We start from the raw sequence: 13,360 nt of genomic DNA, 5'->3' as shown, positions 1-13,360 counted from the left end.
AGGCTTGAGCCACCGCGCCCGGCCTGCATGACTTCTCTGTGCCTGTTTTCTCAATTGTAAAACAATTGATAATCGTAGCTACCTCATAGGGTTTAGTGAGGATTAAATGAGCTGTTTCATGTAAAGCACTTGTAACAGTCCCTGTGCATCATAAATGGTATATAGTTGTTTTGCATTTATTAAGTGTTCTATAAAAATGTTGTGTTGCTACATGATTGCTACTATATTGTTCTGTGGGCTCCTCCATTTATCTGTGTTCATCTTGTCTGAACTACATGTCCCCTGTAGCCTCTGCTAATTGTTCTTTGTGTCATTTTCATTTCTTTTTCTTTTTAGGTGAGGCTATTGAGAAAATGCAGCAACAGGGAATTCCTGGAGAAATTTTCTTCCACTGTGAGAGATTTGATCAACCCATAGGAGAAGATTCATTATGTTCTATTTTAGAAGCACTGTGGCAAGATAATGACCAGTTAGAGCGATGTCAGGAAAACCAGAATAACCTTTTAAGTCATGTGAAAGTATTGATTAAGGAGAGGGGCTATGAACGTAAAAACATTGAAAAAATAATTCATGTGACTACCAAGTTTGTTCCTTCAATTAAAAGACTCCGTAACTGTGACACAATTTTGAAGCATACTTTAAACTTACATAATCATAGTAGAAACAGTGCAACAAAGAACCTTGGCAAGATTTTTGGAAATGGTAACAATTTCCTCCATAGCCCTTCCTCTACTAAGAATGAGAATGCTAAGACAGGAGCAAATTCCTGTGAACATGATCACTGTGAAAAACATCTCAGCCACAAACAAGCTCTCACTCACCATCAGAAAATTCATCCTGAGGAGAAGCTTTATGTGTGTACTGAATGTGTAACAGGCTTCACTCAGAAGTCACATCTGTTTGAGCATCAAAGAATTCATGCGGGAGAAAAGTCCCGTGAATGTGACAAGAGCAACAAAGTCTTCCCCCAGAAACCCCAGGTTGATGCACATCTGAGTGTTTATACAGCAGAAAAACCCTATCTGTGTACTCAATGTGGAAAAGTCTTTACCTTCAAATCAAGCCTCATTACACATCAAAAAATTCATACCGGCCAGAAACCCTACAAATGCAGTGAATGTGGAAAAGCCTTTATCCAGAGATCAGACCTCTTTAGACATCTGAGAATTCATACAGGAGAAAAACCTTATGAATGCAGTGAATGTGGAAAAGGCTTCTCCCAGAACTCAGACCTCAGTATACATCAGAAAACTCATACTGGAGAGAAACACTATGAATGCAATGAATGTGGGAAGGCTTTCACAAGAAAATCAGCACTCAGGATGCATCAGAGAATCCACACAGGAGAGAAACCTTATGTATGCGCTGACTGTGGGAAGGCCTTCATCCAGAAATCACATTTCAACACACATCAGAGAATTCACACTGGAGAAAAGCCGTATGAATGCAGCGACTGCAGGAAATCCTTCACTAAGAAGTCACAACTCCATGTGCATCAAAGAATTCATACTGGAGAGAAACCCTATATATGTACAGAATGTGGAAAGGTCTTCACTCACAGGACAAACCTCACCACACATCAGAAAACTCATACTGGGGAGAAACCCTATATGTGTGCTGAATGTGGAAAGGCTTTTACTGACCAGTCAAATCTCATTAAACACCAGAAAACTCACTCTGGAGAGAAACCCTATAAGTGCAATGGCTGTGGAAAAGCCTTCATATGGAAGTCACGCCTCAAAATACATCAGAAATCTCATATTGGAGAGAGACACTATGAATGCAAGGACTGCGGGAAAGCCTTTATCCAGAAATCAACACTAAGGGTGCATCAGAGAATCCATACAGGAGAGAAACCCTACGTTTGTCCTGAATGCGGGAAGGCCTTTATCCAGAAATCACACTTCATTGCGCATCATAGAATCCATACTGGAGAGAAGCCTTATGAATGCAGCGACTGTGGGAAATGCTTCACTAAGAAGTCACAACTCCGTGTGCATCAGAAAATCCACACAGGTGAGAAGCCCAATGTATGTGCTGAATGTGGGAAGGCCTTCACTGACCGATCAAATCTCATAACGCATCAGAAAATCCACACTAGGGAGAAACCCTATAAATGTAGTGACTGCGGGAAAACCTTCACCTGGAAGTCACGCCTCAATATACATCAGAAGTCTCATACTGGAGAAAGACACTATGAATGTAGTAAATGTGGGAAAGCTTTCATCCAGAAAGCCACACTAAGTATGCATCAGATAATTCATACAGGAAAGAAACCTTATGCTTGTACAGAATGTCAGAAGGCCTTTACCGACAGATCGAATCTCATTAAACACCAGAAAACGCATAGTGGAGAAAAACGCTATAAAGCCAGTGACTGAGAAAATCTTCACCTGGAAATCACAACTGGGTATGCATCAGGTATCTAATAGTAGGGACGAGGAAGGCCTGATGCTGCAATTGTTGTGCAGGGGGAAATGGATATGAGAGACTGAGGCTTGAGTGAACTGAAGGCAAACAGAGCCAAGTATCCTTCAGTCCACTGGAAAGACAAGTTCCTGCATCACCACAGTGTATATGCAATTCAACGCATAGGAAGAACCTTTAGAGAAAGCATTTGAGCGATAGTCATGTTTGGTGACATGATTCATACAGACCTCTTGAGCTTCTGGAAATAGTAGAATGAAGACCCGAGGAGATGACTTGTCATCTCCTATGCTTCACTTTTTGGATAAAGAACTTTTTAAATTCAGTACTGATTAGTTCAGCATATCCGGGGACATAAAAGTACTCACTACTGGGAAACACTTTTTCAAATTTCTAGGTTGGGGAGAAGAGTTTTCATTGTCCAAACACTGGCAGGGCACTGACATCAAGGCAGGAAATCTACTTGGGAATGCAGATATCTGTTTTTGTGATCATTGGCACTTCAGTCACAGAAAAGATTCCCATGAAAAACTGTTTTTTCCCTTCCCTTGGGAAGTCCTCATGGTATATGTATTTTAAGTGCAACAGAATTTTTAAATTTAAAGGTATAACTTTATGAATTGGGAAATTAGGCCTAGCTCTAGCCTGTGTTACAGAAACATAGTCATTGAATGATACAGACATATAAAGGTAGTAGTTATCTCATTATTAATCCCCTGCTGGGAGAGCAGGTGAGTCATACCCTATAAGAGGTATGCATGCCTTCTAACCTGTTTCCCCAAAGCTGTCATTTGCATAAGCTGCAGGCCATAGATTCCTTATCCCCTCAGTAACTGACCCTACAACAATGGAACTGATCCACAGCGCTCTAGATTTTCAGGCTCACCCACCAACACCCCTGCTTTCCTTGGGATTCCTGTTTGAAAAAGAATGGTTGAAAAATTAGGTTTCACTTCCTAATATTTTGTTTTTCTTCCTATTTGGTTAAGGTATATTCATTTCATTTCCTACATGCACATTAAGGGTAGCTTTGTGTAGACTGCTATGGGATAAAGTCACGTTGCATTGCAATTAGTTATTCTAAAACATAATTACAGTTTATCATAGTTGAATAACTGGAAGACTTCTCAAGAAAGATCACTGCTCTTTTTTAACACTGATATATAGACACTTTCTCATTTTCCCTTAAACTTTTTTTTACAACACTCATAAAAAGGAACTTTCTTTCTAGCATGCAATTGTATTTTTATTTTATTTTAAAATATTTTTATTAAACTGTATATAGAAAATGCATATATCATAAACATACAGCTCAATGCAGTCTCAAAAATGAACATACTCAGGTCAAGAAACAGAACATGACCACACCCCAGAAGCCTTCCCCACTTTCCCTTCCGGGCAAGCCCCCAAGGGTATACACTACCATGGCTTCTCACAGCATAGATTCATTTTGCCTGTTTTGTATTTTATATAAATTGAGCCAAACAATTATATATCATATAATTGAGCAATATACTCTTTGGCATCTGTCTTCTGTCATTCACATTATGTATGTGAGAGTCATCCATATGTTGCATATAGTTGTAGATAATTCATTCTCATTGTCATGTTGTATCCCATTCTGTGAATATGCTGCAATATAATTTATCCATTCTACTGTTTGTAGACATTTGGGTTGTTTGCAGCTTGGACTATTAGGAATTGTGCTGCTGTGTATTGGTGAACATATGTGTGTATTCCTGTTAGGTATGTACCTAAGTGTATCCATATGTTCAGCTATATGTTATAAAACCAGTTTTCAAGTGGTTGTACCAATGTACACTCCCAGCAACACAGTATGCGAGTTCTAGTGCTCCACATACTTGCCAACATTTGGCATTTTCCATCTTTTTTACTATAGCTATTAGTGGTGGGCATATAGTGATATGTCAGTTTTCGTTTTTCGTTTTTTTTTTTTCTTGTCCTCCAAACAGATTTTCGTTTTTATTTTCTTGTCCTCCAAACCATTGTAGTATCTCCCCAGGTTAGATGAGTGATGGCTGAGACCTGAGACCTAGGCCTGTTCCTCACATGACTGTACCATTTTACATTCTATCAATGTATGAGGGTTCCGGTTTCTTCACATCCTTACCAACTCTTATTATTATCAGTCTTTTTTATTATAGCTATCCTAGTACATGTGAAGTGATATTGTGATATTAATTTACATTGCCCTAATGATTAATAATATTGATCATCTTTTATTGAGAATCTTTGATGAAGTGTCTGTTCAAATCTTTTGCCCATTATCAACCGGGTTGTTTTTTTACTGTTGAACACTGAGAGTTTTTAAAAATATATTCTGGGTATAACTTCATTATCAGTCCATTATCCTTGCAAAGGTTTTCTCCCGGTCTCTGGATTGTCTTTTCATTCTCTTAAGAGTGCCTTTTGAAGAACACAACTGCTCATTTTGATGAAGTCCAGTCTTTCCATTTGTTCACTTCTGGGTTGTGCTTTGAGTGCTGTATCTAAGAAATCCTTGCCTAACCAAAGATTACAGTGATTTTTTTTCCTGTGTTTTCTTCCAAAGGTTTTAAGTTTTACATCCAGGTCTGGCATCTATTTTGAGTTATATGGTGTGAAATATGGATCCAAGTTCTTTTTTGTTTTTGTTTTGTTTTTGCTTATGGATATTCAAATGTTTCCACACCATTTGTTTAAAAATACCCTTTCTCAATATTTTGACTTTTGTCAAAAGTCACTTGTCCAGGCCAGACATGGTGGCTTATGCCTGTAATCCCAGTGTTTTGCAAGGCTGATGAGGGGGGAATCACTTGAGGCCAGGAGTTCAAGACCAGCCTGGGCAACATGGCAAGATCCTGTCTCTAAAAAAAATTTTTTTACATTAGCCACGTAGTGGTGCATGCCTATAGTCACAGCTACTCAGAAGGCTGGGGTGGGAGGATCGCTTGAGCCCAGGAGCTAGAGGCTGCAGGGAGCTATGATCCACACCACTGCACTCCAGCCTGGGTGACAGAGTGAGACCCAGTCTCTTAAAAAAGAAAAAAACAATCACTTGTCCAGAGGTAGAGCTTCTGGAATGGTAGGGTGAGGAGCTCATCAAAACCCCTCCCCCAAAAGCAACTATAAAACATTTTTTAAAGGGTCAAAAATGAGCATTTTAGAACACTGGCAATTCACCAAAAGCATGTGTCAAATTGAAAAGTGTTTATTGATGGAAAAACTACCAAACCTTGATAAGAATAGTGGGGTCTGTGGCATTTACTTGGAGCTGCTCCCGTCCTTAGCTCTGTGGGCATGGTAGCCATGAGGAATGGAAGCCTCACTGGAAATGGAGGGAGCTGACCTAACTCTGAGCTCCAGAGAAAAGCTCCATGCTTAGGGGTATTGTCAAAAACAACAACAATGTTGGTAGCAAGTAACTGGGGAAGGCCAACCTCACAACTGCCTGAGGCTGCAGCATTGTTTGGGTGAGCAGCAGACCAGACAACAAATTAAGGGGATATGGAAAATAAGACAGCAATAGTGGGAATTGATAAGCCCACGCATATGCATGAGGATGTGGAAGGCTGTGTACATGACCACAAAATATCAGGTCCCTGGATGAATGTGAGACCCTATGCAAGCTGAAATGAATGCCAGCACAGGCTTACAAGCAGCCTGAACTTAATATGTGTACTCAAACTCACACATTTACCCCCTTAGTGGAAGCCATACTGGTTTGAGGTGTATAACCACAACTTTTAAGCAATCATTGGATAAAAATAAGCTATGCAGACCCACAGGTGACCCCAAGGAAGCCAGGTATAAAAACAGAAAGAATTATTTAAAAACTAACCAGCCAGGTGTGGCAGCTCACACCTGTAATCCCAGCACTTTGGGAGGCTGAGGCAGGCAGATCACCTGAGATCAGGAGTTCGAGACCAGCCTGGCCAACATGGTAAAACCCCATCTCTACTAAAAATACAAAATTAGCCAGGTGTGGTGGCACATGCCTGTAATTCTAGCTACATGGCTGGCTGAGGCAGGAGAATCTCTTGAACCTGGGAAGTGGAGGTTGCAGTGAGCGGAGATCATACAACTGCACTCCAGCCTGGGCAACAAGAGTGAAACTCCGTCTAAAAAAAAAAAGAAAAAAAAAAACTAAGAGACATCAGTAGTTGCACACTGAGGGAAGAAAAAAACTACAGAATTAGTCCCCACAAGTCCCTAAACAAAAAACAACAGCAAAAATAATAACTGTGGAGGGTGGGATCATAATCCAGTATTACTAAAATATATTATCTATAGTGTCAACTTTTTAACAATTATGAGACATGCAAAACAAACTGCACACACAGAGAATTCTGGTCCATACACAGGAAAAAAAAAGTACCAGTCCACTAGAAACTGTCTCTGAGGATGTCCACATGTTGCGTTTAATAGATAAAGACTTGGTGTCTTTATGTATTGAATAGCCAGGTGTGGTGGTACATGCCTGTAGTCCCAGCTAATCAGGAGGCTGAAGCAAAAAGATCGCTTGAGCCCAGGAATTAGAAACTGCAGTAAGCCATGATAGTGCCACTGAACTCTAGCCTGGGCTACAGAGCAAGACACTGTCTCAAAAATAAAAAATAAAATAAAATATCTAGTTAACAAAAAAAAAAAAAAGAGAACAAAAAAGATATAAGAACTAAGGAAAACATCTCAAAATGGCAGATGTAAATCTAACCATATCAATAATTATACCAGAAATAAATTGACTAAATTCTCCAATCAAAAGGCAGAGGCTCTCAAATTAGGATAAAGAGAGGATCCAACCGTATGCTACCTATAAAAGCCACACTTTAGATTCAAAGTTACGAATACATTGAAAGTAAAATGATAGAAAAATATCTAACATGCAAAGAGTAACATAAATGAGCTGGAGTGGCTATACTGATTTCTGGCAAAATAGAAATTTAGTTGGAAAATGTTACTAAACACAAAAGGGTCATTTTATAATGATACAATGGTCAATTCATCAGAAAAATATATTTTTAAATTTTATATAAATGTATAAAATTTTATATAAATGTTTATTTTATTTAAAAATATATTTAATATATATTTATAAAACTATGTGTGTGTGTGTGTGTGTATATATATATACACACATATATATATATGTGTATATATATACACACACCTCTAACAAAGGAGCCTCGAAACACACAGAGCAAAAATCTGACAGAAACAAAGGGAAAAATAGACAATTCAGAAATAGCAGTTGGAGAATTCAATAACCCATTCTCAGGAATTAGTAGAACAACTGGAAATGAAATCATCAAGGATATAGAAGACTTGGACACCATAAACCTGATGTGACCTAGCTGGCATCAATAGAACACTGCAGTCAACAACAGCAGAGTACACATTATTTTCAAATACATATGGAACACACTCCAGGCATAGATCTATGCTAGACCATAAAACATGTTTCAAAAAATTTTAAAGGGCTTAAATTCTACAAAATATATTTTCTTACTATAACAACTAGAAATCAACAAGAGAATGAAATTGGGGAAACCCACAAATATTTAGAAATTAACACATTTTTGTTTCGTTTCGTTTGTTTTTTTTTTGTTTGTTTGTTTTTGTTTTTTGTTTTTTGTTTTTTGTTTTTGAGACAGAGTCTCGCTCTGTCGTCCAGGCTGGAGTGCAATGGCCTGATCTCGGCTCACTGCAACCTCCGCCTCCTGGGCTCAAGCAATTCTCCTGCCTCAGCCTCCTGAGTAACTGGGATTACAGGCGCTTGCCAACACACCCGGCTTATTTTTGTAGTTTTAGTAGAGACGGGGTTTCACCATGTTGGTCAGGCTGGTCTTGAACTCCTGACCTCAGGTGATCCACCCGCCTCGGCCTCCCAAAGTGCTCGGATTACAGGCGTGAGCCAGCGGGCTCGGCCAGAATTTAACACATTTCTAAATAAGTCATGAATCAAGAATAAATCACAAAGGAAATTAGAAAGTACTGCACGAAAATGAGAACAACATACAGGAATTTATGGAATACGACTAAAGCAGTGCTTAAAGGGAAATGTATAGCTTTAAATGCCTATATTAGAAAAGGAGAGGGTGGCACGGTAGCTCCTGCCTGTAATCCCAGCCCTTTGGGAGGTCAAGGCGGGCAGATTGCTTGAGCTCAGGAGCCGGAGATGAGCCTGGGCAACAATGGCAAAACCCGTCTCTACAAAAATTAGCCAGGCGTGGTGGCACGTGCCTGTAGTCCCAGCTACTTGGGATGCTGAAGCGGAAGGATCACTAGAGTCCAGGAGGCAGAGGTTGCCGTGAGCTGAGATTGTGCCACTGCACTCCAGCCTGGGTGACAGAGCGAGACTCTGTCTCAAAAAGAAAGAAAAGAAAAACGGAGAAAGATTTGAAACCAATAATCTAAGCTCCCACCTTAAAAATGTAGAAATGGGCCGGGCGCAGTGGCTCAAGCCTGTAATCCCAGCACTTTGGGAGGCCGAGACGGGAGGATCACGAGGTCAGTAGATCGAGACCATCCTGGCCTGTCTCTACTAAAAAATACAAAAAACTAGCCGGGCGGGGCGCCTGTAGTCCCAGATACACGGGAGGCTGAGGCAGGAGAATGGCGTAAACCTGGGAGGCGGAGCTTGCAGTGAGCTGAGACCCGGCCACTGCACTCCAGCCCAGGCAACAGAGCAAGACTCCGTCTCAAAAAAAAAAAAAAAAAAAAATGTAGAAATGTAGCACTCTACACTTAAAGCAAGCAGAGGTAAGGAAATGATAAAGATTTGAATGGAAATCATTGCAATGGAAAAATTTAAAAAACAATAAAGAAAATTCGTGAAACCAAAGTTGATTCTTTGAAAAGATTAAACAATTGACAAATATTTAGATGGACCAAGAAGAGAGAAGACACATCACCAAAATTAGGAGGCAAGACCACTGACCCTATGGAAAGGCAAAGGATGACAAGATAATTCTATAAAAACTTTATGCTAATGAATTAGACAACTTGGACAAAACGGACAAATTTGTAAATGTACACCAATTATCAAAACTGACTCAAGAAGTCATAGAAAATATGGACAGATCCAGGCGTGGTGGCTCATGCCTGTAATCCCAGCACTTTGGGAGGCCGAGGTGGGCAGATCATGAGGTCAGGAAATTGAGACCATCCTGGCCAACATGGTGAAACCCCGTCTCTACTAAAAACACAAAAATTAGCTGGGCGTGGTGGCAGGCGCCTGTAACCCCCGCTACTCGGGAGGCTGAGGCAGGAGAATCGCTTAAATCCAGGAGGCAGAGGTTGCAGTGAGCCGAGATCTCGCCACTGCACACCAGCCTAGCAACAGAGCGAGACTCCGTCTCAGGAAAAAAAAGAAAAGGAAAAAGAAAAAGAAAAGAAAGAAAGAAAATATGAAAAGAGTTGTAATAAGTAAGTTAAAATCTGTTCACACAAGAAAAACCCAAAGCCAGATAGTTTAACTGATTGATTTTATTAAATATTTACAGGAGAAATAATACCAACACTACAAAATCTTTCAGAAGAGAGAGGAGGAATGAACACTCTACAACCCTATGAAGCCAGTATTGAGACCTAAGAGACCTCTGAGATGTAAGCCAAACAAACACATCACGAGAAAACTAGCAAATTAAATTTAGCAACCTATCAAGAATTATACATAATGACTAAGTGAGGTTTAATCCATATATATATATATATATACACATATTTTTTTTTTTTTTTTTTGAGACAGTATCTCATTCTGTCGCTCAGGCTGGAGTGCAGTGGGGTGATCACCAGGCTTACTGCAGCCTCAACCTCCTGGGTTCAAGTAATCCACCTCAGCCTCCCAAGTAGACGGGAACACAGGCACACGCCACCACGCCCAGCTGATTTTTGTATTTTTTGTAGAGACAGGATTTCATCATGTTATCCACGCTGGTCTGAATTCCTGAGCTCAAGCAATTCACCTGCCTCAGCCTCCCAAAGTGCTGGGATTACAGGTGTGTGCACCCAGCCAACATTCAAAATTGAATCAAAGTAGCTTGCACCGACGTAATTCTGTGTGGCCGTTCTCTGGAACAGTAGCCATTTAGCTCCATCCACCTTCCCTCCCATCTAAGTGCATGCCACCACCCCATGGAAGATTCAGTGGATATGGATATGAGCCCCCTGAGCTCCCAGAAGTATCTTTTTGGTTGCAAACTAAAGGCAGACAAAGATTGATCACTTTAAAGTGGATAATGATGAAAATGAGCACCAGTTATCTTTCAGAAAGGACAGTTTAGAGGCTGGTGCAAAGGGTGAATTGCACATTGCTGAAGCAGAGGCAATGGATATGAAAGCAGTCCAATTAAAAGTAACACTGGTTGGCCAGGCACAATGGCTCATGCCTGTAATCTCAGCACTTTGGAAGGCCGAGGGCAGATGGATCACCTGAGGCGAGGAGTTCGAGACCAGCTTGGCCAACATGGTGAAACCCATCTCTACTAATAATACAAAAATTAACCAGGCGCGGTAGTGGGTGACTGTAATCCCAGTTACTCAGGAGGCTGAGGCGGGAGAATTGCTTGAACCTGGGAGTCAGAGGTTGTAGTAAGCCAAGGTAATGCCACTCACTGCAGTGAGCCACAGTCGCGCCACTGCACTCCAACCTGGCGGCAGAGCAAGACTGTCTCTGAAAAAAAAAGTAACACTGGCAACTTTGCAAATGTTTGTACAGCCAACAGCTTCTCTTGGGGGCTTGGAAATAACACTGGCTGTTGTCTTACAATTGAAGTGTGGTCTAGGGCCTATGCATATTAGTACCACTTAGCAGCTGTGGAGGAGTCAGATGAAGAGGAGGATGTCAAATCCCTAAGTCTGTCTGGAAAGGAATCTGCCCCGGGAGCAGTAGCAAGTTTCCACATTAAAAAACTGAAACTTGCTACTGATGAATATGATGAGGAAGATGATGAAGATGATGAACATAATGAGGAAACTGAAGAAAAAGCCCCAGTGGAGAAATCTATCCGAGGTACTCCAGCCAAAAATGCACAAAAATCAAACGAGATGAAAATGACTCACTACCATCAACACCAAGATCAGAAGTCAAGAATCCTTCCAAAAACAGGAAAAAACCTCCTAAAACATTGACAGGACCCAGTACTATAGAAGACATTAAAGCAAAAATTTTGACCGGGTGCGGTGGCTCACACATGTAATCCCAGCACTCTGGGAAGCAAAGACAGGAGGATCGCTTGAGCCCAGGAGTTCAGGGCTGCATTGAGCTATGATCACACCAGTGCACTCCAGCCTGGGTGACAGAGCGAGACTCTGTCTCAAAAAAAAAAAGACGAAACAAAACGCAGACGGGGAGAAAACACTGGCAAATCATGTATCTGATAAAGGACTTGTATCCAGAATCTATAAAGAACACAACTCAGGCTGGGCGCAGTAGCTCACGCTGTAATCCCAGCAATTTGGGAGGTGAAGGCAGGAGAATCACTTGAGCCCAGGAGATGGAGACCAGCCTGGGCAACATTAGGGAGACCTGGTCTCTAATTAAAAGAACTCAAAAAGAAGACAACCCAGTTAAAAAATGGGCAAAAGAGGATGGGTGTAGGTGTCAGTGTCCCCATGCTGAGGCTAAAGGGAGTGCATAGGGCAGGGAAATGCCAGGTTGCCCCTGCGCCCCTCACGCCCACTCTGTCCCAGGCAGATATTCCTGCAGGCCCCTGCCTGCCTTGCCACCCGCTCAGCTCCAAGCAGGCGTGTCTCTGGCCGGGTCAGGTTCCTGCCTGCTAGGGTCCTGCTGAGCGATCCTGGTCTGTCCTAGTCCTCTCTGAGCTGAGACTCCTCCTCAGTCACTAGAGGATGAGAATGGTGTGGCATACCTTATACCAGAAGAATAAGAAAACAAAGTGTTTAGTGTGTAGTACTGGAAACATCCTGAATGCATAACTTAGGTATTGGTTGAGAAACTGGGGCACATCCATATGGCAGGGGTGCACAGTGACGCTAACGAAGAAACATTGCCAGGAGGAAAAACCAAATTACAAAATAGTATGCGCAGCAAGACCTCATTTATGTAAAAACACACAACAAACACAGTTTTGATGTTTGTTTCTATAAATGCACAGTGAAAAGTTTGGAAAGTCATGTCAGACTGTTAATGGGAAGAGTATGCAAATGCTGAGGAAGGAAGTGCTTCTCTTTATATATTTCTATACTGTCTTATTTTATTTATTTTAGACGGAGTCTTGCTCTGTCACCCAGGTTGGAGTGCAGTGGTGTGATCTCGGCTCACTGCAGCCTTCGCCTCCTGGATTCAAGTGATTCTCCTGCCTCAGCCTCCCGAGTAGCTGGGATTACAGGTGCACGCACGACAAGGCCCAGCGAATTTTGGTATTTTTAGTAGAGACGGGGTTTCACCATGTTGGCCAGGCTGGTCTCAAGCTCCTGACCTCAGGTGATCCATCTGCCTCAGCTTCCCAAAGTGCCGGGATTACAGATGTGAGCCACCATGCTTGGCCAATTTCTATACTGTTTAAATCCCCCTTTTTATTACAATGGTTCATATTACTTTTATTGTTGAAACAAAAAAAAATTAAGAAAATTCCAAAATGTTTTTAAATGGGCAAAAATATTGCAAAAACATTTCACCAAAGAAAATATACAAATAAACACATGATACTTTGAGAGGCTGACGCAGGAAGATTGCTCAAGCCCAGGAGTTCGAGACCAGCCTGGGCAACAAAGCGATACCCTGGCTCTACACAAACTAATTTAAAAATTAGCTGGGGCCGGGCGCGGTGGCTCAAGCCTGTAATCCCAGCACTTTGGGAGTCCAAGACGGGCGGATCACGAGGTCAGGAGATCGAGACCATCCTGGCTAACGTGGTGAAGCCCCGTCTCTACTAAAAAAAATACAAAAAACTAGCCGGGCGAGGTGGCG

At 41.5% G+C, this 13,360-nt stretch overlaps 1 protein-coding gene and 1 pseudogene across 4 annotated transcripts in view; both read left to right on the top strand.

Annotated features, from left to right (window-relative positions):
* ZNF41 (zinc finger protein 41) overlaps positions 1 to 3,936 on the top strand; it is a 48,195-nt gene extending 44,259 nt beyond the window's left edge. For all 4 annotated transcript variants that reach the window (XM_011982848.1, XM_011982847.1, XM_011982846.1 and 1 more), the window contains one exon: positions 337 to 3,936. In XM_011982848.1, the coding sequence (XP_011838238.1) occupies positions 337 to 2,381 (2,045 nt within the window). In that variant the 3' untranslated portion in view covers positions 2,382 to 3,936. The remainder of the gene's footprint in view (positions 1 to 336) is intronic.
* A 6,627-nt stretch (positions 3,937 to 10,563) lies between these two features.
* LOC105541690 lies at positions 10,564 to 11,591 on the top strand (annotated as a pseudogene).
* Positions 11,592 to 13,360: the final 1,769 nt, after the last annotated feature.

This window comes from Mandrillus leucophaeus, unplaced genomic scaffold (assembly GCF_000951045.1).
Source record: "Mandrillus leucophaeus isolate KB7577 unplaced genomic scaffold, Mleu.le_1.0 Scaffold243, whole genome shotgun sequence".
In the NCBI taxonomy this organism is placed as follows: Eukaryota; Metazoa; Chordata; class Mammalia; order Primates; family Cercopithecidae; genus Mandrillus; species Mandrillus leucophaeus.
Note: the sequence above shows the minus strand (reverse complement) of the source record. Positions and strands in the feature narration are given on the sequence as shown.